At 42.4% G+C, this 27,414-nt stretch overlaps 3 protein-coding genes across 7 annotated transcripts in view; 1 reads left to right on the top strand and 2 right to left on the bottom strand.

Moving 5' to 3' along the window:
• Positions 1-11,603, bottom strand: part of RSF1 (remodeling and spacing factor 1) — a 64,296-nt gene extending 52,693 nt beyond the window's left edge. Inside the window, exon 1 of the mRNA XM_027677587.1 lies at positions 11,390-11,603. Coding sequence (XP_027533388.1) covers positions 11,390-11,588 — 199 coding nt within the window. The 5' untranslated portion in view covers positions 11,589-11,603. The remainder of the gene's footprint in view (positions 1-11,389) is intronic.
• Positions 11,604-11,907: 304 nt separating this feature from the next.
• On the top strand, positions 11,908-21,388 carry AAMDC (adipogenesis associated Mth938 domain containing). Of its 4 annotated transcripts, none has more exons than XM_027677589.1 (4): positions 11,908-11,958; positions 15,553-15,703; positions 18,868-18,963; positions 19,705-21,388. In XM_027677589.1, exons 2-4 carry the CDS (start codon positions 15,572-15,574, stop codon positions 19,843-19,845), a joined length of 369 nt encoding a protein of 122 aa, XP_027533390.1. In that variant the 5' UTR covers positions 11,908-11,958; positions 15,553-15,571; the 3' UTR covers positions 19,846-21,388. The 4 variants fall into 4 exon arrangements, with proteins under 4 accessions (XP_027533390.1, XP_027533392.1, XP_027533393.1 ...); XM_027677591.1 differs by having other exon boundaries at positions 11,942-12,049; XM_027677592.1 differs by lacking the exon at positions 11,908-11,958 and adding an exon at positions 12,004-12,085 and having other exon boundaries at positions 19,712-19,849.
• Positions 21,389-24,927: 3,539 nt separating this feature from the next.
• Positions 24,928-27,414, bottom strand: part of INTS4 (integrator complex subunit 4) — a 32,986-nt gene continuing 30,499 nt past the window's right edge. For both annotated transcript variants that reach the window (XM_027677584.1, XM_027677586.1), the window contains exon 23: positions 24,928-26,591. In XM_027677584.1, coding sequence (XP_027533385.1) covers positions 26,398-26,591 — 194 coding nt within the window. In that variant the 3' untranslated portion in view covers positions 24,928-26,397. The remainder of the gene's footprint in view (positions 26,592-27,414) is intronic.

The following is a 27,414-nucleotide window of genomic DNA, read 5'->3' as shown; positions in this document are numbered from 1 at the left end:
CTATCAGAACTATGAAATTACAATTTCAAAAAGTTTCTCAAAACCAGATGTAAAAGTTCCTTGCTTTTGATTTCCTAAATCTTTGCTAGACTCTTCAAAATGTGTTAGTCCTGTTTTCCACGTCTGTACTCAAAGATATGTTTGTATATTTTTTACCAGCTGTATTTCTGAACTTTTTCAGAAAGCCGAACTAATGTCTAAATCCAGCAACTCAGCATGCTTCCACATTATTAGCATGTTCCACATCATTTCCTAACACATCAGTTTTATCATATTTCATTTTTATTGCCAGAAAGGCAACAGAACAAAGATATCACAAATTAGCCTAATAATCACACCTTATGCAAAGAGGTTATTTAAGTTCTCAGTAAGTTCTCAGTTCTCTCTCTTAATCATTGCATTGTAACTGATGATTTTAGCCATGTTTCCTAGATTTTTTCTTTTTATGCAAGATGCTTCTCTGACCACAATGCTCTGCAAATTCACCTTGAACTTTTTAGCTTCCATCATTCTACTGCTAGCTATGAGTACATTCTCCTCCTGTACTTCACTAGGGCTAGATTTCCACCTTTCAAACAATTCGTACTTAGCATACAAACTTGGACACTTAGCCCTCAGGCTTATCTTCGTCACTCTACTCCCATTTGTCAGACAAACATGAGTTCACAGACCTCTACCAGCTTGGAAACATGCTCCATCTAGGACATAGTGTTTTTATTCCTTGACTTATGACTATTCCTTCTCCCTTCTTATAAAGGTTAGGTCTTCCCAAAGCTCCCTTGTTGCCATATCAGTTTTTCTTACCTACTGTTAAACTTTGTTAACTTTTCACACAGATTGCAAACATGTAATTTAGGAGGTCAGCTAATGCTGTCTGCTACAGAATTTGTCTAAGCTCAAATACACATTTCAAGGGATACTTTTGCCCCTTAATGGAAGTATCTTTTGTGAACGAGGGCATTCACGTGGCCACTTCAGGCCAGCTTAAGCCCGTTCCCTTTCAACCACCACCTCTAGGCAACATGGGAGGGGTTTTAGGTGGGTTTTTTTGTTGTTGTTGTTGCACCCCACCACACAGCTCTCTACCTTGGATGCTTTACCGCAATGTATTGTTGATAACTACAAGAACACCACACTGCAAGCTCTGGGATCAAACTAAAATTTCCACACTTTATCATCCAGTAATTAATACAGCTTTTGTGAACTACTGCAGTTCGTTCTCAGGAGGAAACCTTTATAATCCTGGTAGTCATTAATACTAAGAGGCAATAAACATGCCCTGGCACTTGTGCTCCTAGATAGCTGTAGAGAAGTTGGAAAATAGCCAGAGCAGTACCAGAGGGACACTAAGCGGAGTAGGAAATAAAGTGTTTAGTCACACACAAACTTAAACAACTAGCTTCATTCAGCATACTACTGGTTCAGGACAACTGTTAGAATAGGAAAATGGTACAGCCCTAGACAACCAAAAAAACTGCAGAGCTTCATGCTGATAACCACCATTTTCCTGGAAAAGAGGATTTTCAAGGTGAGGTACAACCTACTTGCTATCCATTCTATAAATATCAACCAAGCCTTTCAGTTCAAGGGTAAGCAGCATTTTTCTCCAATGTACTAAAAGATCTAAATGATCATAATGGAAAGAAATTGAATACTAAAACACAGCTGCTGGAACACAAGAGTCTTGAGAAATAGGCCTTCCCTCACTTACAGAAATTGTTTGTTTTCCCCAGACCACTACAGACATCAACATGGTCACAATTTCTACTGTAGTTCTGAGAAATTCTCTGCTGCTTGAGATTTAAGAGCTTTGTTTGGCTCTTGGGGAGAGAAATAACTGTACCGGGATGACAGCAAACTGCATATATGACAGACTGACAAATGCTAGAGGCTACTAAGAAATACTGGTTAATGCTAAAATGTTTGTCAAGGTTTGTAGATCAGTTGCAGCAAAGGAAAGTTCATTGATTTGGGGAGAAAAGAAAGAGTAATGAAATAGGGTGGAAAGATCTCCTTAGCGTTATGAACAGACACAGACCTTGCTATTCCACAAATGCAAGGTTGGATGAAACAAAAAAAATATACACACCTTTTACGAGTTTTATTATTGCTCAACGGTTTAAACATTTGGAACCAAGCAGATGACTTTACCAAACTCAAAAAACATCAACAGCCAGCCATCAAACATTGACAGCCAAAGCTATCGAGGCACTGCTCTGCCCTATCATCGGTGCTCAAGTAGGGAGTGACGAAGAGGCTGCAGCACAAGGGTGGCTCTGCTCCGCTGCAGCCCACCTGGCAGTTTCCCTGCTGTGGGATGGGCCATCTCCACAGTGCATACTGCAGTCCCAGTGCAGACTGCCTACACCAGGAGATACTCCCAGAACGCAAGTTCAGCTCTCCCACCAGCCATACACCTGCATTTCCTCCCAGAGGAGCACTGCAGAGATTGTCCTGTGAGGATACCAGAGGACACTTGTCCCAACTAGGGCAGACAGACATGAAGTCCTGAATACCTCTATCCACTCCCAACAGCCATAAACCTGAGAGTACACAGTTGTACTACCAGGAAGCGTTCCAGTCCAGAGAGAGACCTTGATGATAAAATGGACACTTTCAAAGAACTGCAAGACAACTGGCTTTGAGGCAGCAGTGAGCACACAGCCAAAATATTCTTCATCAGGACAGCTATTTATCTTCCCATCATCTGCCTCTTCTTGCCAGTTCAGTCCTGGACTCCTCAGTAAGGAGAGACATGGAGCTCCTGGAAGGGGCCCAGTGGAGGGCAACAAGGATGACTGGGTGACTGGAGCATCTCCCTTACAAGGAAAGGCTGAGGGAGCTGAGCCTGTTCAGCCTCAGGAAGAGACAACTGACAGGGGATTTCATCCATGTATATAAGTATCTGAAGGGAGGGCGCAAGAGGATGGGTCCAGGCTCTTCTCTGTGGTACTGAGCAATAGAACAAGAGGCAACAGGCAGAAATTGATGCACAGGAAGTTCCACCTGTGCATAAGGAAAAACTTCTTTACTGTGCTAGAACACAAGGGAACAGACTGCCCAGAGAGGTTGTGGAGTCTCCCTCACTGGAGATATTCAGGAAGTCTCTGGATGCAATCCTGTGCCATACGCTCTATGATGACTCTGTTTGAGCAGAGAAGTTGGATGAGATGACCCACTGTGGTCCCTTCCAATCATATCCATTCTCTGGTTCTGCAATATAAATGTCAGCTTTGGGATGAGGTCAGAAGTGTGTGCATCTAGCAGTGGGCAGTAATAATTGCACATGTATATCAGCTAACTGTTCTTACACTAGACAATACTAACTTGAAGTAATCCCAAACAAGAGAAAAAAGTTCATGGTAAGCAAAGAAAACTCAGGAAGAGCCTGAGTTACAAACATGGGTGCAGGGAGAGTATTCTAAGAAACTCTTACAGCTTCTGCAGACCTCTGAAGTTGGCCAGGGCCAAGAACAAGGTGCAGTGCAGATGGATCACTGGACAAAACATAACTTCCAGCTTACCTGTGATGATGGTGTCAACCCACAACTCACTTTGATGTTTATTCCATGAAGAGTACTTCTATACAAATATACCACAGTACAGCATTGCCATGAGGCTTCTTTCACTGAACATCATCTTGCACTGGCCAGAAGAATTTCCATCAACATTCCTGGTTCTTATACACTTGTCCTGAAATAAGCCTTAAGACTCTGACTTGGAAGTAATATCAGAAGCTTTTCCTCCAGTTCTGTACCATCCAAACTGTGCTAGAGTTCAATAAGGCTGCCTACTGAAAGCATACTGCTCTTCCTTGATGGAGACACATGGTCCAACAAAATCTGCACAATCTCAAGGAAGGCTGAGCTTTGGGAGGGGGCTTCAGATATCCTGTGGCTCATAGGTGCCTGGAAAGCAGAGTCCCAAGTTCCTTCTTTTCCATTCCATATGGCATTCTGCCATCTCTTTCAGAAGGTCAGTGTTACTGGAAAGAAACAGAACTGCTTCTCTCCCGGAAGTACAGTGTTTTCTTGTCTTCTACATTGGATCACAAGATGTGGAGTCTAGATAAAACTGGCACTGACAGCTTAAATATGAGAACACACTTGGATGAGCTGACATACCAGCTCAGTACACAAAGGTATGAAGTCTCCCCATGGAAAAACTAACAAAACAGGAATAGGTAAAACAAAGATATGCATCCATACTCTTATTATGAAATAATTAATTCCAAGGTAAACTTAACTTCCTAAATGAATAACTGAAAAGCATACATGGATACAGCATGCTGACCTTAAAGTCAGATTAATCTACCATGACTTAAGTGTAGACAAGAGGAGTTAATTCTGCATTAAAGACTTCCTTGCCACGAACTCAGTCAAGAATGATCCCCTGCTACTTATTTTCTAGGAATTTAACCCCATTATGCTGTTTGAGATAATCAGCTCCAAGTCACTGGAGTCTATCTTCAACAAATGAGTCAATTTGATGGTAGAAACATGACTGTAGAACTTCTATCAGACTCAAAAATGAAACAAGCCCAGAAGTAATACATCAAGTTCTAAAGTTTACTAGCTATGTTTTTATTTTCCTATAGTTAGTTCCTAAGTTAAAGATGCAGCATTTTACTAACAGATGGTGGATTAATGGCTTTGACATAAATGTTTTGGTTCAGCCCCCAGGTGCAGCAGAAAAGGAAAGATCTACTTATATTCCATATATATACAGTCAGGTCAGCCTCTGTTCAGGTGGTAACTACTTGACTGACTCGAAACAGCAATTTAATTTCTTACTCACAAAGAAAAGGGTGTGAAAACACATGAACACTCAGACCTGCAGAGCAGATGAAAAGCGTTACCTCTGACTAGCTGATACAGCTTTATGGCAGAAGCAGCCTTATAATATCAATATAGCCACACACTTAATATGTTTAATGAAGAAGATGGAGCAATATATGATGTGTGAATAAACTCAACTCATCCAGCATTACAGGCACAACCAATGTCATATGTCAGAATTTGGTCATTTACATAAGAGGACATCACATGAACTAATCTTTCTACATTGAAATCAGATAATAAGTCTCATGTACAGTATGAATTATTAAATTTTAAGTGAAGCAGTGTTTGACAGTACTTCCATATCACATTTATCACCTACTTTCAATACTAACCAATCTACTGTGGATATTACAAGCTACTGCAACATATCCTGACTTTACCTGAGTCACATCAAACCCCATAACTTCCGATCAACAGTACACAAACATGCTTGATATCAAACATTAAATACAAGAAAAATCAATCACATTAACAGAGCACCATTTCACTACCTTTTTCATTAGGAACATATCTAATCTTAAGCTTGAAAGTCTGTCAAACTCCTTGTCATCAGATATACTTAGCTTTTGCTTGCTGTATTAAACAGCTACAAAGTTTCAGGTATCTTTCTCCCATACAGATATTCAACAGCAGTTTAAGCTAAAATTAATTGTTAATTTCTTCAGACAATGGTAAGAACCCTTAAGCTTAATGCTGTATAGCTCTCCAGACAAACTGGAATGACAATAAAAAAACAGCCAGGCATAACCTATGAAAACAAATTAATTCAGCATCCAAATTAATTTGAATAAAGGTGTTATGTGCCTAGAAGATTTAGGAAAAATACAGCAGCTTATGAAATATAACTTACTGCTTTGAAGCATGGTAGCTCCAAAGACTTTTTTTTCAGGTCTACAATGTAGTATCAGGTATTCTCTACTGAAAAAAAAAATTAAAGAAACTTTAAATGGCTTGCACAGATTTTCCATAAGCTGCCTGCCATTAACCTTGACTCCCATTATAAAGACAGAAAAGAGGAGAAAAGATTTAGAAAAATGAACCTCCTACTAGGCATCTGCACCTCACCATGTCTTTCCTTACATCACTTAAAACCCAGCCAGCATGTGAACACTGTTCTTATTATCAGACTCCAAACAAACACAACACATTCATGCTGTATTTAAGCAACAAACTTCTAGACTGGGTCAGTCTATCGGGGTGACTGCCAGGCATCAAAGGTGATAAAGAAGTTTGAGCTGCAGTGAGAATATAGGAGAATGCTCCAGACTGGAAACCCACACCAAACACACTTGCTGTTTTCAAGACCACCTTTAGCATGATCTTTACCAGCAAGATTCTGATGTAACTTTGCTGACAGAATACACAAAGCATGTGTACTTGTTACCATTTCAATGAAGAAGAAGCCAAACCCCACTCTGCTAAGAAAAGCCTGCAAAAAAATCAATGAGCTAATGCAGTCTAGCACACTTTGGAAGATGCCATTCACCTCCGGGAGAGGTTCCCCCATTCATACACCAGGGAACCTGGCAAAACAGTGAGTGTTTCGCGTAGTCATGTGTAAAATTAGATCTCGGTTGTGCAAGCTAACATTCTACTAATATGTTCATTCACAAGAGACCAAGTGTTTAATTAACATTTATACCGATTCTCAAGCTATTTACCAACACAAAGGAGGTTGTGACTTGGTATCATGGTTCCTTAAACACAGTCCCAAATACAGATATAGTTCTTGCTCCTCTCTACCATATATTTACCATTTAAATTTGCAATTGCTCTTCTGCTGCAAGTAAAAACTCTCAGGGGAAAAAAAATAAAACAGAGAGAGTATATTTGTTAGAACAAGGAGAACAAGTATTGGTTTTCTGTGATGATTTGTTCCAGTTTGCAGCTTTGCCTTTGGAAGCAAGCAGACTCAAAGGAGATGCAACACCATGGCACACTGCAGGATAGTCTATATCGTTACCTTAGTTTTGCACCTGAAAGTACAGTAACACAGTTGTAATGTCATCTCCCAGCCCTCAGAAGTTCCAGTTAAGATCATATTTTCGGTTGCTGTGCTAGATTTTGAGGGGATAGAGTTAATTTTCTTCATAGTAGCCAGTATAGGGCTGTGCTTTGGATCTGTGCTCACAACAGTGTTGATAATCCTAGAATGGTTTGGGCTGGAAGAAGCCTTAAGGATCACTTTGTTCCAACCCCTCTGACATGGGCAGGGACATCTTCCACTAGACCAGATGTAGTTCATAGCCCCATCCCACCTGGCCTTCAACACTTCCAAGGATGGGGCAGCCACAGCTTCTCTGGGCAACCTGTGCCAGTGAACACCAGGATGCTTTTGTTATTGCTGAGCTTACACAGAGCCAAGGCCTTTTCTGTTCCTTGTCCCTCCCCGCCATCAAGGAGGCTGGATGTGTACAAGGAGCTGGGAGGGGACACAGTCAGGACAACTGACCCCAACTGACCCAAGGGATATCCCAGATGATATGGAGTCATCCTCAGTAATAAAAGCTGAGGGAAGAACAAGGAAGACAGCAACACTGGGAGTGATGGCATTGGTCTTCCCAAGTCACCCTCACACATGATGGAGCCCTGCTGTCTTGGAGATGGCTGAACACCTGCCTGCCAGTGGGAAGGGGTGAATAAATTCCTCATACTGATTTCCCTATTAAACTGTCTTTATCTCAGCCCGCTGGTTTTTTCACTTGCACCCTTCTAATTCTCTCCCCCATCCCACTAGGGGAGTCAACAAGCAGCCGAGTGGGGCTGAGTTGCTGACTGGGGTTAAAACACAGCTTTTTAATAAAACCTACAAGAAACCATTTAGTTTTTGAGGCACATAAACTAGCGAATTTTGTGAGTTAACACTGTTAACCATCTTGAGAGACACTCAACTTCACTCCTTCCAAGAAGTTTGTCATAATTCCAACCCAAGTCATGACATTGTACTTAAAACTAAGCATTCATAAAGGCAAGATAATTATTCGTCATAAAATAAAATCTTCATCAGATAACTACAGGTCTTATTATTTTTTTGAATAGCTACAACTTTCAAATGAGCCACCAGCTGGAAAAGTTGAGCTGTTTTATCATACAGCCTTTGTAAGAAGACTATTTCCAAGGCTACCAGTTTATCCCACTATTCAAAAGCGATGGGTGAAATCAACACCACACATTCTTACTTTCCTATTCAAGTATGTTTTATGTTACCCACTAAATCCCAAAGAACATTTTAAATTGGTTTGTGCACTTTAAGACCACACCTGTGTACACATGGTTAAAACATCTAGCCTGCTACTAATTCAGGTTAATTTGGTATCTAAACTAGTCACACTACTATTGAAAACTATTCATACCCAAGCGCTGCTGTCCTTACTATTTGTCTTGAAATTCTCAGCTAGGAGAGGCAATACAGCAAAGTTTAAGAGCTGTCCAAGCATTAAAAAAAAATCTAAAATCCCTCTAAGAAATAACTGATAGCTTCCTAGCTGTCAACATCTGCTCAGCATCCCTTCCTGTGAGGGAAGGTTGTAGCTTGTTGCCTTAATAATGAACAAGTTCTTTGTTCTAATTATTAACAGGGAGGAAAATATGACTGTAGTACAACTACTGAACAACAATCAAACTTAAGCCCTGAGTTCTCCTTGGGACTCCTAATATAAAGGAAATAACTTCTGCTGGCATCTCCCAAGAGAAACTCTTCAGACAAGACAATATAGGCCATGTTTAAAAGATTAAAAAAAACCCCACAAACAAAACTTAAAAAAAAAAAATTAAAATTACAACTGCTGAGAATCAGAACAGTTTTAAAGATAACTAAAAAAAACCCTAGGGTATTGATTCCTTTTCTTGATTGCAAAATTAATATGGAGAGGAGTTACAAATAGCTGTTATGTGGCAGTTGAAATTTAAAATTTGCTCTAGTTTTTAAGAAATTCAGGAAAAAAACTCAATACTTTGGGATTGTGTAGCTATCTCCTTAGATTTTGTTACGTATTACTGCCATTGTAAATCTACTGCCAAGCAATGCTGGTATTAAAAGTGAAACTAACTGTATATAACTGAAATCAAAATCCCTTTTGCATTCCAAGGAAAACTACATACAGTTGGTAAATAATAGACGTTCAGAAATAAAAGAGCCACTTCAATTTTCAATCTAGGTTTAGCAACTTTATGACTTGTACCCTTAAAAACACCACCTTGGGGATTACTTGAAGTAAAAATCATGTAGAAAAATCTAGTCACTGCAGCTGTTTTTGCAAGAGCACAAAATACTCCAGGTAACAGGTACCGGTACCACAGACCAAGCACAAGGAGCTGGTCGTATCAAAGGAAAAGAAAACCCCTGTCACACCAGTCACCACACAAAGTATCAAGAATCATACAAGTTTGTTTTTCACACCTCCACACTTTCTTTCTTAGAGATGAAAAAATGCAACCAAATACATCATCTACATCAGACACAAGTAAAAAAACCCAGTACTTCAGAGAGTACATTTTCAGTAGCTGCATCTCCTCCCATTTTGGGGGGGTGGAGTGGGAAGGGGAGAATAACCTGCCCTCTGTCAAACAGGAAGGGAAAAAACAAACAGAGAGAAGTTTAAAAACTTGGCAACTACCAAATCAATCCATAATGCAAACTCCACAAATAATTCAAAACCTTTTCAGAAGAGAGTTATGTAGTAAACATTATCCTATTGACAACCCCTCCCACCCATGATGCAATTAAAAGTCATCAGGAATTTATTTTTTGTTTAATCAAAGGTATATACGCTCAGAACACAGGTCACTATCTCATCCTTTCATTTTAATTTTTTCTGCATTTCACACAAGAAAATTACTATTACACACCCACTGACATTGTGTCACAGTAAAAGCATTAGTTTTCTTTATAGATGTTACTTTAAAAGGATTATTTCTGTTAAAAATTCAAACTTTTAAGTGTGTTGGTGATTTTTATGAATAAGTTTTGCAACAGTTTAACAAAACAACGTTTTTTGTAATGAGTCCTTTATATAACATAAGAGGTACAGGAGTGGTGGGGAACTGAATATAAATACGTACTTTCCAGAAAGTTAATCCTGTTTTAAGAAGTTGGCAGATTTCAGCTGTCTTTTTTTTTCATATTGACTAGGCACCAGACAACATGAGGAGAAAATACATTAATCTTATTTCATTCTATTTCGGCAGTTGATGCTGTGAACCCACAGGCAGGACATCTGCACTTGGCAGAAAGCAACTTCCTTTACGAGAGGAAACACCTACACGCCGATTTAATGGCACACGCCCCAGATAGGGTGGGTTTGGGGGGAAGGAGGCGAGAGCGGGTGCCTTCTGGGGGAAAAGCAGGGTCTGTTGGACCAAAAACAGCCCCGAGCTGGGCTTCTCCAGCAGCAGGAAGTTTCCAAGGGGCCTTGCCGGGCATGCGCCGTGGGCTCCATGGTCTCCCTATGTGGCAAGAGTGCAGAGGCAACAACCAAGCGAATAACAGAGACAAGAGATCAAGAGCAACAAGCTCCCTCCCCTCCGTATTCCTACGGCCGCCTCCAATACAGCCCTCCTTCCCCGGGCTCATCTCTCGGCCCGGGCCCTCCCGCATCCATCGCGGGGAGCTGGAATTAAAGAGAGTCAGGCAACCAAACCTGCTTCTGGAGAGAGGAGGGGAGAGGAGGAGCAGCTTGAAAGCAAACGGCGGAGTGCACAACCCATCCCTCCACCTCGCACGTCTCAGGTGGCGGCGGGGGAGCAGCTACAGCTTATCCCCCCCGCAACTACAGAGGGGATGAGGGAGGAGGGGGGAGAGGAGAGGGATGGAGGTGGCACACAATGGCTGGCTGTGTTTGTGGGGAGGAGACGGCCTACAACAGCAGTCGGGGGGGGGCTCGGGGCCTCCCCGCGCCCCCCATTCCTCATCCCACATACACAGAGAGCAAAGGGGCGGGGGGTCAGCGAGGATCAGGACATTCCCTCGTGTGTGTGTCTGTGCGTGTGTTCCCTCCTTGTTTCGGCGGACAAGCAAAAACAGACAGATACATTAAATATATAAGATATATGGGGGAGGGGGGTTGTGAAGCGACCCCCAAGCTGGGGGGAAGGGAGGAGATGGAAGAGAGAGCGGCTGCCAGCGCCAAGCTGAACGAAAATAGTTATTTCAGCTTATCCCTCATTTCTGCAAGGAGTCCCACCCGCACAGAGCTCGAGAACGAACCCAGGGAAACGTCGGGGGGGGGAAGGGACGGAGGGGGGGTCACAGGCGGCACTGAGAGCGAGGAGAGGGGACGGGCGAGGTGCCCCTGCTCCTTCCTGTGCCCTGCCATAAGGGGAAGCCTTTCCCCCCGACAAATAGCTGCTCCCCCCTAAAAAAAGCAGGGAGCGAGGGCTCCCCTCCCCCCGGGAATCCCAGGCCCCTCCTCTCCCTCGGCGCGCTCCACCCCCGGGGCCGGGAGGAGGCGGGGGGGGAACAGCCCCGGCCCCCCCCCCCCGCCCCCTGGGCCCCCCTCAGCCGGCCGGCCCGGGCCGGGCAGGCGGGGGGACGTGTCGAGGTCGCTCACCCTGGTCTCCGGGCTCCTGCGGCGGTTGCAGGACGCGCTCCAGTTCGGGGAAGGGCAGCTCGGGCAGGTCCAGCAGGGCCCCGTAGCGCTCGAGGAAGGAGCAGACGACGGCAAAGTTGGGCCAAGAGCCCGGGCACCGCGGGCCCGCCGGGGCAGGGGGCGGCGGGGATGGGGCCGGAGGAGCCGCCGCCGCCGCCATCTTGGACCTGGGGATGGAGAAGGAGCTGGGGAGGGGGAGGGAGGAGGGGGCGCTGCCGGGCCGGGCCGCCACTATCCCACAATGCACCGGGGGCACGGCGAAGGCAGGGGAGGGCAGGGGGCGGCGGCCAGAGCGGCGCGAGCCAGCTCCCCTCCGCCGCGCGCGGCGCGGGGGAATGAAAACAAGGCGGGGCTGGGGCGGGGCGGGGCGGGGAAGGACCGCAGGGCTGGCCAATCGGAGCGGGTGGAGGCGGGGGCTGTAGGGAGCACTGGCCAATGAGAGGGCGGTAGCGAGGAGGCCCCGCCCCCGCCCTGCGGGGGTGGGGTGGAGGCCGTGCGCGCCGGGGCAAAGGGGCTGCGCGCGCGGGGCGGTGAGTGCGGCGCGTGAGGGGACTCGGCGTGAGGGGCGGCAGGGAGGGAGGGCCCGGCTCCGGTCATGGGCTGGGCCTGGGCCTTGTCATGGTACTGGTCCTCCTCCCAGTCCCCGTCTTGGTCACGGTACCGGTCCTGATCCCGGTCCCGATCCTTGTGACCCGTCACACAATGTTTCGAGGGGTTCCAGAGCTGTACCCTCCCTTCTCCCTTTCCCCGCTCCCATCCCGTGGTGCTTCCCTGGGTTCTCTGTCCTCTCCTCCTTCTTCTCCCTACCTTGTTCCCAAAGTGCTGTCTCCACCTTCTCTTACCAGCACCCCCTTTCCACCGTGACCTCCCCGATCAATTCGTCTTGACCAGGCTCCCTGGCTAAGTGGGATTGCCGAATTCCCAAAATATGTTTTCCTCCTTCATAAACTTGAGATCTTCCTCCTCCCTACACAGCTCGCTTAAATTTCTCCGGCCTTTCTACTTGCCTTTCTGCTGTCTGTTTTTAATCCTGACCTGCCTCTCCAGCTGCTGTATCCCCTGGAATGGGAAGTCTCTCACCTCCACCTCCTGACCCTGTTCCCAGGCAGTGCTGGAGAACCGCATTGTCTTCTGACCCCTTACAGGAGTTTGTTCTGCCCAAAATTTCACGTACACCAATTTTCTCTTTCACTTTTTTCTTCCTTGGTCTTGGGTTGCCCTTTGGATTTTATGAAACATTTCTTTCCTTCTGCAGTGTCTCAATAAAATATTATCCGGTGCACTGCCCTCATTCACCTCTTTTATTCTATTTGTTGCTGGTGGGTGCTGCTCTGGAACAGAAGACAGGTGTGCTGGCAGTCTCAAAATCCACCCACTTGCCCAACTGCCCTTCAATCTCAAGTTTCTTCCATTTCGTTCTCAGCTACTTTTGTCTTCTGCCATCCTTAGCCACTGCTTCGTTTCTCTCTTTCGCTATAGTCTCCTAGCATAAACTTGGATTTTGCCTCGTTTTAAGTTCTGCTTCCTTTATTTCTGATGTTTTTAAACTTTCATGAGTTTGCTTACAGAGCCCCGAACCATTTCTCCTCCTTGTTTCTTTGTGTTTCAACTACCGCAGTTTACAGAAATTGCTATTTTAGGCTGTACTTTCAAGTCATTTAGTTCAAGGTCTCTTTTATTTTAAGTGTTACTGTTTATTTTTATACTGTACATTTCTCACAGTCAGTAATTTAAAAAAATAATTTGTCCGAGAACTATTTTCCTACTCCTTGGTGATTGGACCATGCCCTGCATCAAAGAATGTCCAAAGTTCCTGTCAATAAATTCATTCTTATTTACTCTAGTCTAAGATACTCTAATTTATTTAAATAGACTGCCCTTACTGATATCCTCTGGCAGTATTACGGGAAATAGTTTTAGATTACAAATTTGTATTTATGCCATGTAAATTTTGTTTCTTCGTTTCCGCTGCTTACTTATTTCTGTGCTCTTTGGAAAAGATAGCATGGAATCCTTGCTCTCCTATTTGCAGTTTGTGCCTGTTTGATTGCACAGTTCCAGTCTTGTAGTACTGTTTGGATTAGAGTAGCCGATATTCTAGATCATTTTATTGTTCATTCACCTCTGTCCAACCTCCAGGTCTAATTCCACCATTTCCTCTCAAAAGTAGGACACTCAAAAATTATTTTCATTCTTCAGAGCCAGGTTCTGGGGGGTTTGTTCTACCTTTACTCTTCAATTTCATTTTGTTGGGACTACTGCTGGTTATTTCTTCAGCTACAGTCTCCCTTCAGGCAGACTTTTGGAAAAAGAGTCGTACAAGCCTTTGAATCCCTTGCATCATGGATGTGTGATGAGAGAATTAGGATATATGAATCCAAGCAAGTTCCAGTCCCCTGTAGCTTCTTGCCTGCCTTGCTGTTCAGCAGGACATACGTGCCACAAACGTCACACAGGAGTGAGAAGGAAAAGAATCGCCCCACTATCCTGTGTGAGAAGCACCTCTGGCAAACTCAGTCCTATGCTGAAACCAAAGTAATGCCTTTTTTCCTTCATGCAATGTTTTAGGCGGATACTGAGACCTGCTCCTGGCAATCTGAGGAGAGCATGTCCCATCTAGCTGTGCTGTGTCTGTTGTAGCACGTGCAAGATGGGAAGGGAGGCTTCCAGGAGGACTGGCAGCCTGGTCATCCAAAGATTTCTCTTTTGCAAGGGCAGTGCCTTCAATCTGTGCCACCAGGGTTCCTATGATGAATTTACACAATTCAATTCCTGGTAAATTTAAATAACTAAAAAGTAAAGGATGAAAATCTGTGTATCTGGAAGGATCTGCCACAGAGATTTTCTGGATTAGCCAGAGGTGGAGCCTCGTTTTACTGCAGAAACAGCCAGTTTTCTTCATAATGCAGATTTCAGACCAGGTGAACTGGAAGGGCGGAAAGGTAACTCTACCCCTGAGATGTGTCAGTGGACTGCCATGCTAGTCCAACACACTTCCAGCATATATCATCACCCTGTGATTCCTTTCTTTTGCTCTATGCCCAAATCATACCAGCAATCCGACTGCAGTAACATGAGGGACTGTGAGGAGGGTGAAAGCTTCCTAGTGAGATAACATGGTGAGATAACACGGTACTTTGTGAGGCAGAGCCCCTGCCCTGGTGGTGCCCAGCAGTGCCTGTGGGCAGGATCTGCCCAGCAGATCCAAACATTGCTGCAGCACACACCAAAAAGCAGTTGATCTGTAGTGACACCAATAATGCTCTGTCTAGTTCCAGGCAATAGACATCAAAGAAAGATGCGTACCAGTTGCTGGATGCCACAGAAAAAAAGGAGGAAATAAGCAGAGATTTAGAAAACATGACTGAAGGGAAATTTATTTGATCTAAATGAAGGGGAAAAAAACCTGAGTGAAATCCTCAAGAAAACAAAAAAATGGTGAAAAGGACAAAAATTAAGCTGTTCTATTTGTCCCCAACAGAAAGATTTAGAAATAATGGGTTTAAGTTGAAACAATGAAGATTGAGGTCAAACAACTAGACAAGTTGCTATTTAGGTGTATAACTATTGTGGGAGACTTGCCCTCTGTCAGCAGGGATGGGGGAAAGAAGGTTTGACCCCTATACACCCCTGGAAGTCTTGTTTGCTGTAGCAATATGGCAGTGCCACTGTTTGGTTCATGGCTTTTCTGTTGGGTTGGTTTGTTTGGCGTTTCTTTTTAGCCTCATTTGCCACTTTAGTGAAACAGCCAAAGAAATAGTGTAGATCTCAGATATTTTAGGAAATTATTATCATCTTCATTGTACATTTTAGGGAGAAGATTAAAACCCAGATGTGAGAGGATATTCTGGCACTTGATCCCTGTTGATAGTTTTAAAAGTTGAACACCCAGTACTTGTACAGATTTAGCATGTAAAATGATTTGCCCAAAATCCTGCACAAAATCCCCAAGAGGACTGGTAATTCAACAAATCTGCTGATCCTCTGTTGTCACAAAGTCACGTGGATGAAGTCTGTAATAGTGTTTCCTTCCTAGCTCCTTGGGGCAAGGACAGAATTTTCCTTTTTTATTAACATGCTGCATATGTTGGCCTGATGTTATATATTAAATATCCTTTTTCCAGACTTTGTTTCAACTTTGTGATGTCTTCCCCTGAAATTGCTTCCCTTTCTTGGGGTCAGATGAAGGTGAAAGGCTGCTCTACAACATATAAGGACTGCAAAGTATGGCCAGGAGGAAGCCGGACATGGGATTGGCGAGAAACTGGGACTAATGTAAGTTCACTGTTTACTACCCTGCATTTAAAACAGGACTCTGAGAATGGTCTAGAGAACAGTTCCAGCCAGAAATTCAGCGAGTTGCCTTTTTCTTTCATCTAGCCATTAGACTTTTCCTGGGAAGAACTGAATGTACATTTTGGAGGTGACTGTGTGGAGAGGTCAGAGGGCTGCAGACGCACAGTGTCCTATATGCAACAGGATGTAGCAACCGTTGCCATGAGTCCTCACAGCTACCCTGACCATTAACAATCACACACCTTAGAGCTTTCAAACAACATCCTGCATCTGGCTTAGAGGGCAATTGTCATAAGATGCCAGTAGCAACCTCTCTTCAGACTGTCTAAACAAAAGTTGTCTTGAGTGAGAGAGGAAAAGAAATTATGAGAAGTAAAAAAATCAAGAGTCACTGACCTTACATGTTTGGAAGACAACAATGCCTGTGGTTTAGTTTATATCCTTTTCCTTGGGGTCTCTTGTACTTATTTCAGAGGAAAAATATGCAGATGCAGTGTCATATGCACTAGATTCTGTGTGAAAAGCTCAGCCTGGCTAACCACACAGTGACTTCTTTTGGAAGCCTTATACTAAGTGCTTGCCCTTGTAATTTTTAAAGTTTATCTGTAAATGCAATTGAAATTGTATAAAAGTACATGGAATAGTGTTGATGTTCCAGATTTAGAAGCAGTATTGAATCTATCAACTCAATGTTGATAATTCTCCCCATATTAGAGCTTGCACTGGCATAGATGATTGGCTAGAAAAAAAAAGTTTCATGCCTTCAAAGCAAAAGTTAAAGCACAGAAGAACTGTGTACCGACCAGGGCTTAGACCCAGCACTTGCAGCTGTATCCACGCAGAGGATACAGCTCTGTTGAATTAATTTTGACACAACTGAAGTGCAGAACTTTTGGTTTCAGAACTTCAACTGTAGTATTTGGGGGAACAGAACTTTTTTAAGCCATCAGAGCTCAATTTATGCAGAGTAAGTTTATGTCGAGAGAAAGGTGGTGCTGTCGTGCAAAGATATCTGCACCTTGCAGAGAGAAAGGTAGCTGTATATGTAACCTTTTAAAATGTATTTCCTTGTTGGTCTAATTATAAAAAACTAAGTTTTGACTGGCTCTTCAAAGGGCTGGGTCATGTGGTGAGAGTCACTGTTTGTTTGACAGTATTGTTTTCCTGGTTTATATGCACAGGACTGGAGAAGCAGAACAGATAGGGTAGCTGAAAAGTTCCCAAGTAGTTTCCAGCTCAGTCACATATCGATATTCATTCCAACCACTGAAAAACTTTGTTTTCAAATTATAAGCATTTATTGACATTAAGAGGTTGTGCTTTCTTTTGGAAGTTTCTAGCAACTGATATCTTAATGTCACAGATAAAATCTTTAAATCCATAAGTTTTAGAGGAGTCCTGCAAATGAAACAAGAATAAACAAGTCTATGTTAAATTAAAATTGCAGGAGAAAAAATATGGTTGGGTTCTTTGGAGATGTAGGTTTTCTGCCATCCTTTTTATATAATCAGGAAGTAAAAAATATCTATTTAGGGTTTGTCACCTGTAAAGCTCCTGCTGTAGGTCAGTCCTATCCTTGCAGCTATACGGAGATAGGTGATTTGCTTTTAAAATGAATAGCAGACAACAGATATTAAGAATAGAACTAAGCTTTTCTAGACTGCATCTCCAACTTGAGAAGAAGTGTAAAAAAATTGATCAGTAGGATTCAAAAGGTGCATTTTCTGCGTGTTTTTTTATGGTGTACTACAGTGTGCCTACTTTCTTTGAGTGTGTTTTTCCTGAGGTAGATGGAACTGAAGTTTGGGAAACAAGCAGTGCTGGTCATGTCCCACACTCTAGTTGGAAATAAATTGCATCCTCTCCTTCTCTGCTGTCACACTACTGTCTCGTATGGCATTCTTTCATCAGGAAAATTGCGTAACTGGCCCTGCAAGGTTCTGTAACTAAGCACTAATAGCCATATTAGACTAATGGTCAATATGGTTTAGTTTAAGGTAGTCCTGTGAATGGTTCTCATGGATCCCTTCCGACTTGAGGTATTCTGTGATTCTGTGAACTTGGAGAACCATAGAGGTGAATCATCTCTGTTACTGAAACTTCAGATACCAGCCAGGCTAAAGACTTTCTTGTGGAATAAGTTTAATGCACTCATTGGAAGTTGCACTCTACCATGGAAGGCTTCCCTCACCTGCAGCTTCAGGAGATCATTTGTTTCAGCTTGACAAGTCTTACTTGCTTACTTACTTGAGTTTCTCTCACTTGAAGTAGAGAAACTCATCTCAGACCTCTAAAAAACTTCAGAATTCTACTAAAAAAAGGGGGAGAAATAGTATTTATGGTTTAAAAATAGAAGTGCATACCAAAGAGGAGGCAAATTATAGCCACAGGTTGTACAGAGTAACTGAATCCAGGAGAGTTAGTGTGACATAATAATATTTTATTTTAATATTAAATGTGTATTTATGGATTCATATGTTTAAAGTGTGCTAGGAATAAATGGGTGTGCTTCTTTAAAAACTCGGTTAATGTATTATGAAAGTTCTTTCTTTCTTGGAGGGGTTTGGTTTCAAATATTCCTTTCTTAAAATAAAAAATGGTGCAGAAATGGAAGCTGTTAACTGAAATGAAGCTACCCAACACATTTCAGTCCTCTTTGGTAAATGAGATTTCCAAAGTAAACAAGAAATAATCATTTTAATTATTTGAAGAGCCCTTTGTATTTAAAGTGAGTAAACTTTGGCTTGCAACAATCTTTCTTACGAAAAGATTTTGTTAATTTGAAATCAAACAGCAATATGTTGCCATTTATTGATTTCACTTTAACTGTTAATATTTATAAAATGCCAGTAGTTAGACATAAATGTCTTAGAAATGTGTAATGTATCTTTTTTTTGACTGTTTAATAAGGAATTATAATATAGCCATCAGTAGATTAACTATCATCCTTCATCTGCATATAAAATACCTTTTTCAGTTTCTAGTGTTACCTCCTTTGTGTATGCAGAAAAGAGGGTTGTGTTACATTTTGGTATGGCTAATTTACCCTGCTGCTCTGTGAACAGTTTCAGAACACACAGACACAGCTTTCCTGGTTGATGCTGTCAGTATACAGTTTATTATTTTCCTTCCCTGACACTTAGCATTCTCCAGGAGTGCAGCCTGCTGACCTTGAAGAAGTCGTCAAGAAGGGTGTTAAAACTGTGGTGATTGGCCGTGGCATGAGTGAGGCTTTGCAGGTAAGTTTTTGTTCTGTGAGAAGCATAAACTAGAACTGTTTGTTTTCCCTCTCCCTCTGATTAGGGAAAAAAAAAATTAAATTGAAGATGCTCAACTAAGAGGGAAGAAATTCAGGATTAGCGTGGCTGAGCTCCTGTCAGGGGTCCCTCTGAAAGAAACATCATTTGAGTTCCTCTGTATTAGCGTCAATGTCAAGCAGTAAACAGGTTTATGTCCTGCTACAGGAGCAACTGAAACAAGGAGAATTTTTCAGTATGTCATTAGCCCCCTCCTCTTGCAATAGGTGATAAACTGGCTCTCTAGCCTGCTGTGAATACTTTGATAATTCGGCATTTTTGTTACTAATGTTGCCAGGGTGTCATTTCAGCAGATAAACTAGCTACAGAAAGCTCAGAAGTGCTGACTTACTTCATGAGAAACAACTCTTTAGCTTTCTGGTGGGATGAGTAACACTTTACTTAGATTAAATACCTTTAGCTCCAATTCTATTTATTTTTGCAAGAAAGGACTGCATTTTAAGGTGTGCTAAGGAGATATATGAGGTGTAGATATAAAAGTAGCTTTATTGAAGAGAAAAAATTAAATCAATCTTAGAAATATCGGAGCATATTATAATTTTGGCTATTAGCAGTTACGTAAGTGGTGCTTAACAAATGGCATCAGTATTCTTTTTCAAGCCTTCCAGTGTAAGGGGAAAAGAATCTAACACTTGCTTTTCCCATTTCCTTTTCTCTTCTGAGGTTCCGGCATCCACCGTGGACTATCTGAAGAAGAACGGGATTGATGTGTTGGTCTTGCAAACGGAGAAGGCTGTGGCAGAGTACAACACCCTGGCTGCTCAGGGTGTCAGAGTGGGGGGAGTCTTCCACTCAACCTGCTGAAGTGTTACAGCTCATCCCGCCTCCCCTGACCGCAGCCAAATCACGGACACACCTCTGCTGAATCAAATTACAGTCAACAGAGTGTGAACTTAGGTCCCAAGGCATTTGCGCGCTGACAGTCTGAAATGCAAGGACAGTTTATTAGTTCAGGATTTAAACAAATTGAGGGCTCACAAAATGGAGCTGGGAATGAAATTATTTAATTACAGAATAATTTCCATATATTCTTAAGATTGCCCTAACCTTCCTCTGAAGGCTGTCCGTAGTCTGGTTACTTAACTTTTCACCTGTTGACTAAATCAGAAGGTTATGTTTTGAGTACTTTTATTAGAAAATGTCCCAAAATTACATTATTGGCTATTGGAATGCAGCCATAAGATAGCTGATGAGCACAGTCAAGTGGTAGAGCTGAAGCAGTAAGGAAGCACTTTGCCACCACTGGAAAAAGTAGTTAAAAATAAAACAAAATTAAAAAGTAAACTCAGAATATGCAACTTTACCTCCTGCTGGTGACTTCAGTCAGGATATTTGCTAATTCATGAACATCACATAATGTAACACATCTAAATTTTTCATTGAACCAGACAAAGAGGAAAACGTCTACAGGGCATAGACATAAAATATGGGCCCTAAAGAATGTTTTTATTAATTGCCAGTTCTGAGGATTGAGTTGTCCAATACATATCTATTCAGAAATGCTTAAAATCATCTGAAAGATGCGTTACAAAATCAGAGTTAGCAGCAGCATAAAACATTGATCCTTAGGAAATCAGTCTAAATTGCTGCTAGCAAGGTGCTTCTGGCAAGCTGGGGATGGATGTGAGAATTATTACTGGTTGTCATAATCTGACGATTTAAATGCTGCTTCAACAAGTATATTATTACACTGAAAATTTAAAAAGTTCTCTTGGTTGCTGTTCTTGGTGGGCTTCTAATATTACCAGTTACAAGTTGCCTAGTGTAGATCTTTTTTCCAACAGGCTCACTATTTCTTGTTCTGTGCATATTAATTCTGTGTGTATTAATGAAAATACAAAGATAAGGCTGTACAAGCCCTGAGGCACTTGGTGCTACCCAGGCAGTAGCAGAGAGGCTTAGATTGATATGAGAACACAATGACTCCCCCAAAATACTGTGTTCTTTTTCTGTTTATTTGCTGTAGTAATCATTTAAAACCTTTTATCTGATAAAAAAAATGTGGTGTAAAAGTAAAGGGAAAGTGAGTACTTGAAAGTTTTATCATGCAATCTCCTAATTACAGCAATGTTTTCTGTTAGTGTAGCTATATTTGAGGCAAAATCTTATCTAACCCAGCAGGAACTGCCTTTCCAGCTGCATCTGTGTTCTGTGACACAGCAGCTGGTAAAATGCTCATTGTAGCTACTATGATATTTTTCTGAATAACTTACCTGGCATGAAGTAGAAGGTGAACCACTGACCTAGAAGACGGTGGTCATCCCAAGGGAATGCCAGCAGAACAAGTTCCTACCAACCCACAGAGTGTGAAGGCTTTTTGCATTAAATGTTGTTATCTTATAGTGAAGGTGGTTTGACTCCTGATTGTGGTCATATATTTGCATTACTTTGTCAGCTTTTGGGCCTTAAGGCAGCCTCAAATAGGAAGAGGCTTTGTAAGGCTTTGGCTGAGAGGACAGTGCAGTACTTAAAAAACTGGAATGTGAATTACACTGTTAGGAGAACTTGAGCAAACACCTTATCTTTCTCCTCCAGGTTATTTTTTTTGTAATATATTTTCATGTTAATGTGGCACATTAATGGTGATGCCACTTTCACCAAAACTGCTCAGCCCAGGTTCTGCATTTGAGAAAAACTGTGGGTTCCTCACACTGCTGCTGCTACATGATTCATCCTCCCAAAAGGCATGTGAGGAGCAGAGCCCATATTGAATTGCTAGGTGACTTTCAGAGGTGAGCCCTACCCAGCTTTGTGCTGCAGCCTCTTTATTCTTCCCTTCATCTGGCAACTCGTAGGATACAGAAGATTCCACTTCCAAAACAGGGAGCTGCAGTGTGCAAAGGAGTGGATTTCTGTTTTTAAAGGCAAACTGCTAAGTTTCACCACCATCAGTACAAAATTTCAGTGTCAACAAGGAGATTATCTTCTGCAAGTCTTTTCCATCCCTGTCTTCTATTGCTGCTCTCATCACAGCTTCCTGAGTCAGCGTTGTCAGTTCCCAAAAAGCGTCTGCTCCACTTGGGCTGCTCCAGTCCCTGAAAGCCCAATTTCCTTCTTAGTGCCTGAAATTGCTTTACATGGTGGAAACAGCTGGGACTGATTCATCAAAAAATTCCACCAGAGCTCAAACCAGTGTCTTTGTTAAATTGCTGCTTTCAGCTAGAGCCATAAATAATTCGTTAAAATTACGGGCTCATCTCCCAAATCATGGGAATGCACTTTTATAGTGCAGGATTTCTCACATACACCATTGCTCTGCCTCCCACCAGGAGAACTATGTCCCAGTAGGCAGCAAACTCCCACCCTGACACTGAAATTAAAGCTGAGCTGCGACTGGGCTGGGAGCCAGGAAGATTCCACCCCAGCTGCTCCACCGCCCAGCGGGTCAGTCCCCAGCCCTTATCTTTGTGCAGCAGCATGTGCGAGCTGGCAGCCAGGACAAACAGGCTGTAAAGAGGCTCACTGACACACCAAATGCAACACAACCAGCATTCTTAAGGGACATCAGGCAGGATTTGTGCAAAGTGTGGCATCCAAGAGCCTTCAACTTTGCTAATGCCATATTAGTGGGACTCCAAAACAAACTGTAAAGTAAAAAGACAGCCTTTCTGCATTCCTGGTGCCTGCTACTAAGAATAAAATGGAAGATGCAAGTGAAATAAAACGAAAAAAGTGATAGTAACTCAGACAAGTGAAATGGGATTCCACAGGAAATCCATTTCTGTCAGCTGGAACCTAAGATGACCTGCACAGTACGGTGCAGAGTGCAAGTCTTATGAAGAGCAGCTGAGGAAGCTGGGAGTATTCAGGCTAGAGGAGGCTCAGGAGGGACCCTCTCTCTCTACAACAGCCTGAAAAGAGGTTGTAGCCTATGGGGGGTCAGTCTCTTCTCCCAGGTAACAAGGGACAGGATAAGAGGAAGCAGCCTCAAGTCACACCAGAGGAGTTTTAGACTTGATATTAGGAAAAATTTCTTCCCCAAAAGAGTTGTCAAGCATTGGAACAGGCTGCCTAGGAAAGCGGTGGAGTTGCCACCCCTGGAAGTGTTCAAAAGACGTGTGGATGTGGCATTTGGGGACACGGCTTAAAGGTGGGCTCGGCAGTGCTGGGTTAATGGTTGGACTCGATGATCTTAGCAGTCTTTTCCAACACAAATGATTCAATGATGTCATACAGTCAGATTTAAATGCATGCCCTGTTTTTCTGTCTTCCCAAGAACTTGCCTTGTACTTTTTGCACGGAGTGGTCCTGCCCACTTAGGTCTTTTGTACTTTTTAAAATAAGGGAGGTGAAAGCTACAACAGGTCCAAGTTAATGTCTCATAGGCTTCAACTTTGTTCCCAATACATTTATGCATTTTTTTATGAGCTCTTGACTCGATAATTGCATTATTTACTTGCAAATTGGCCTAATGAATTTCAGTGGACTTGAGCAATCTAAATACGAATTTCCCATTAAATGTATTCAGAGTTGGACTTCCCCACACACAGATGCCATGTGTAATTAAATCCAGAAAGTTAATGGCAAACAGGACAACACATTTTCACACCACTAAGCTACACCTCTTTCACATGAGGTCAGCCTTTTCCTTGCTCTGCCAGATTCTTGACCCTCTTCCCTTACCTCTAACTAGGAGGTACAGTGCAGAGGTGAGGGCTGTTTGAACATGGTTAGTTTTTAGCAAATTATTTGCCCTTCCTTTGTAGATTGCTCAATCTCCCTGTGGCAGCAGCTGTACTGGCACCAAGTTCCTACCCTTGGAGCCATCTGAGAGAACAGAATCTCCCTGTACTTGGCTGATTGTGATCTGAAGTCCTCTGTTCCCTCTTCAACAGAGATGAAAGATGCAAATTATCTTTGAGCATGAGTACAGCCCTTTGTTTTTCTTTTCATTCTGAGATCAATCATCTTATAGACCAGAAGCCCAAAAATTATCCAAAATAAATGACAACTGGTGAATGGGTAGAAATGCTTCTGAGATGACACAAGGTCCTGCAGCTCCACAAAGAGTGTGAACTGTGGTATTTTTGAGAGCAGAAAAACCTGGGGAGGGGAAGAAAGAGCCAACATCTAGATTTAAACAACTACAGTAACACGTGCTTTTTATAGAAATTTCCTCTCAGATTTCCCATATGTTGGAACATGGCATGAAATGGTCAGTCCCAAGCACAAATACAGGCTGGGTGGAGAAGGGATTGACAGCAGCTCTTTTCCACAGCCCTTCAGTATTGGATTCCCGTTGGTAATACAGAAGGCAATTGATCTTTGCCTAATATGTTGCGTGGAAGGAGCTCAAGGACAGCATGAGGGGGAAAAATGGTAGAAATTTGATCCAGTGCTTAGAAAAAGAGAGAAAGATGCCAAAATTCTGATATTGAAAATATGTGCTGTGCCTACCACAGCATCCATTATGGCCTGGAGCATATGGACACCATTTAAATTAGAAACTTTACTGGGATGACAAACTGCAGAAATACTCGTGAAGTGCAAAAATGAGAGGAAGAAAAAAGAAAAAGTCTGTAATGAGCTCACTCAACTCGCATCTGCCCAGACACAGAGATACATCAACCCTGCCTGCCGGGAACTGAACTGAGGATGCCAACATCAAGTCAGACAATAACAACTCAGCTGTCAGAGGTGCAGAAGATTTTCAAAACAGCGCCCCAAAGGTGAAACACCAAAAACCAGTTTGTAAGAGCAGAAGCACTAAGAAAGGATATTTAATTCAAGAATATCTAAAGCAGCAGCAAAGTTTAATGGCTATGAGCCTTTGCACCACAACGTCAGTGCTAAAAAATTAAAATCCCAAAAAATGTGCAGTAATTGTATTAGCCAAGTACCATGCAGGCATCCATGTTCAGTCATATAATAAAGAGGAAACAGAACAGCAGAAGTTTTCCAATTTTATTGCAGGAAAGCACATAAGGGGTTATTATTTACACTAATCTCTGCATAACCGGAAAGCATTTCTTCACGGCTTTGTTTACTTGCTAAAAATACACTTTAAAAAAAAAAAACAAAAAACAACTGATTTATGAACACAGGTAGCATTTGGCTGCTGCACTAGAATGTTTCACACATTAAGTCCTCCTAGAAAATCATACCAAAAGATTGCTACAAATCATAGGAGGTTCCTCAGTCCACTGAGCCTGGCACACAGGAGTGATGCACAGACACACTTCCCGACAGGACTGCCAGATGGATCACGTTTTAATGAAGATCTTGTTCTTCCATAGTCCCAGCTCACCTCCAGAAGGGAACACTGACAAGTTGCCTGACTGCTGCTTAATTGAGAGCATGTTCAGCTACTTCAGCTGATCAGAAAGCCTTTGAGTGCCAAAAGTGCTGCTGAATTGAAAAACGTAGATTTTTCTCATCCTGCTAAGTATTGGTTCAGGCCAGGATCACCACACAGAAACAGATCCTGTAAAGCTTAGTGCGACGTCGTTAGGAATTTTCCAACTGGTACTTGATCACGTTGTTCCTCAAGATGTACAAATGTGCAATAGGAGAGCTGGGTTACATCTCAGGGATGGAGATTGTTCGACTCCATTTCATGTAAACGAACAAAAGCTGTAACAAACTGCTCTGTTCCTGTAACTCAGCTAAATTCCATGTCCTGCTGACTGAAGTTCTGCTGCTGGCACAAACAGGTTCCTTCTCCTCCTGCACCATGAACAACCTGTGCCCTCCCCAAAGCTATACGAGCTTCAGTACAGCTGTAGAAGATGTAAACCAGCTCTGGATTTAGCCTATGGCAACTGGCAATTTCCCTCGGAGGTGCAGTTCCCTCGCAAGAACAATAGTACTTTAGAATATGCTTTTTTACTAAGAAATTAGGTACCAGTGCACAAATGCAAGTTTTAGACACTAAAAAAACAAAACAAAACAAAAAACCTCCACAAAACAAACAAACAAAAAAACAAAACCAAACAAACAAACCCCCACAAAACCAAGAACTCCTCAGCTTCACTTAAGAGTACTGTAAAAATAACATTGATTTCTGTGCCCAAGCATTTACATAGTAAATACATAGCAGAAAATGTACAGACTTTGGAGAGAAATTTTTGATACATAAAAACTGAAGATATGGCCCAGTGCGATTACTACTGCAATGCTGATTGAGAACTGTCCTGTTTTTGTTAAGTCAATGTAAAAAGACCTGCATTTTCTTGAAATCACTCTTAACTAGCTGAATAACTCCTGTATTTGTCTGCTGCTGAGGAGACCAACTGTTCTTCAGCAACTTTATTTTAATGTCTGTTTTGGCTTGGTTTGCTCTCTTGGACAGAGCATCTTGTTTTCTTGTAACCCAACCCAGCAACCCCATAAATAGGTTTCTTTTAGCAATAGACTTCACCGTCTGGCAGGTTTGGGCATTATATACACCTTGACAGGTTTGCTGAACGGTATGGTCCCCTCTATGCCATTTTCAGATGGCGGGAGAGCCTCCAAGCTCTCACTCCAAGTAGATTTAGGAATTCTAGCAGATGCCTTGCTCCTGTTGGAATTGTAAGCCAGCAGCAACCTCACTTCAATCTGGCATGGCTCTGCAGAGAAAAAGAACAGACCAACCCAAACATGACTGTCATTGCACAGCAAACCAACACTGAATGGATTTTATACTACATATGCTGGGTAAGTACAGAGCCATTCTGGTCTGCCCAGAATCCAGTCTGGTGTTTGAAAACACAACTTTGCCATTACTTTTGGCACAGCAAAACTAAGTACTGTTTCAGGTTCCCTCCCCTTCTTTGCCATCACTTAAAAAATCTCACCATTAACTTACTTTTAAGTTATTTTTAAAAGTTGCAATTTGTAACTCCAACCAAATAATAAAAATCATTAAAATCCCCACAGAACTTGCAGGGCCTGCTCACTGGATTTATGGCAGGATCAATTCAGATGACGTCTGATAAGACTTGTGGCACAGGAGATAACTTGAAGATTCTCTTTTGTTGGAGGCTTTTGCACTGCAAGACAGCCTCTCCCTCTTTCACCAAGTGCAGCTAGGCAGATATTCCTAATCCTGTACATAGGATGATTTCACTTTACTCTTCTCACAGTGGTCACAACCAAATTGGGATTTCAGTCTACACAGTACTACTCTCAGCAGCCTGCTGGACTTAACGTGCCCAACAAAATTTTCCTTTCTAGACTGAAAAAGAGATTCTTTTAGGTTTTCTTGATGGATTTGTACTAGTTTTGGCTGGGATAAAGTTAATTTTCCTTCATAGAAGCTTGCATGGTGACATGTTTTGGATTTGTGACCAAAATGGTGTCAATAGCACAGGGATCTTGTAGCTATTGCTGATTAGTGTAATACCCATGAGTTTTCTCATGTTGCCCTTCTGATTCTCTTCCCTGTCCCAC

This window comes from Neopelma chrysocephalum, unplaced genomic scaffold (genome assembly GCF_003984885.1).
Source record: "Neopelma chrysocephalum unplaced genomic scaffold, ASM398488v2 Primary Assembly neopelma1_43, whole genome shotgun sequence".
Classification (NCBI taxonomy): domain Eukaryota; kingdom Metazoa; phylum Chordata; class Aves; order Passeriformes; family Pipridae; genus Neopelma; species Neopelma chrysocephalum.
Note: the sequence above shows the minus strand (reverse complement) of the source record. Positions and strands in the feature narration are given on the sequence as shown.

Coding starts and splice junctions, on each gene's coding strand:
- AAMDC (XM_027677589.1), top strand. CDS start 15,572: ATGTCTTCCCCTGAAATTGCTTCCCTTTCTTGGGGTCAGATGAAGGTG. Junction 15,704..18,867: donor GGCGAGAAACTGGGACTAAT/GTAAGTTCACTG, acceptor CCTGACACTTAG/CATTCTCCAGGAGTGCAGCC. Junction 18,964..19,704: donor GCATGAGTGAGGCTTTGCAG/GTAAGTTTTTGT, acceptor TTCTCTTCTGAG/GTTCCGGCATCCACCGTGGA.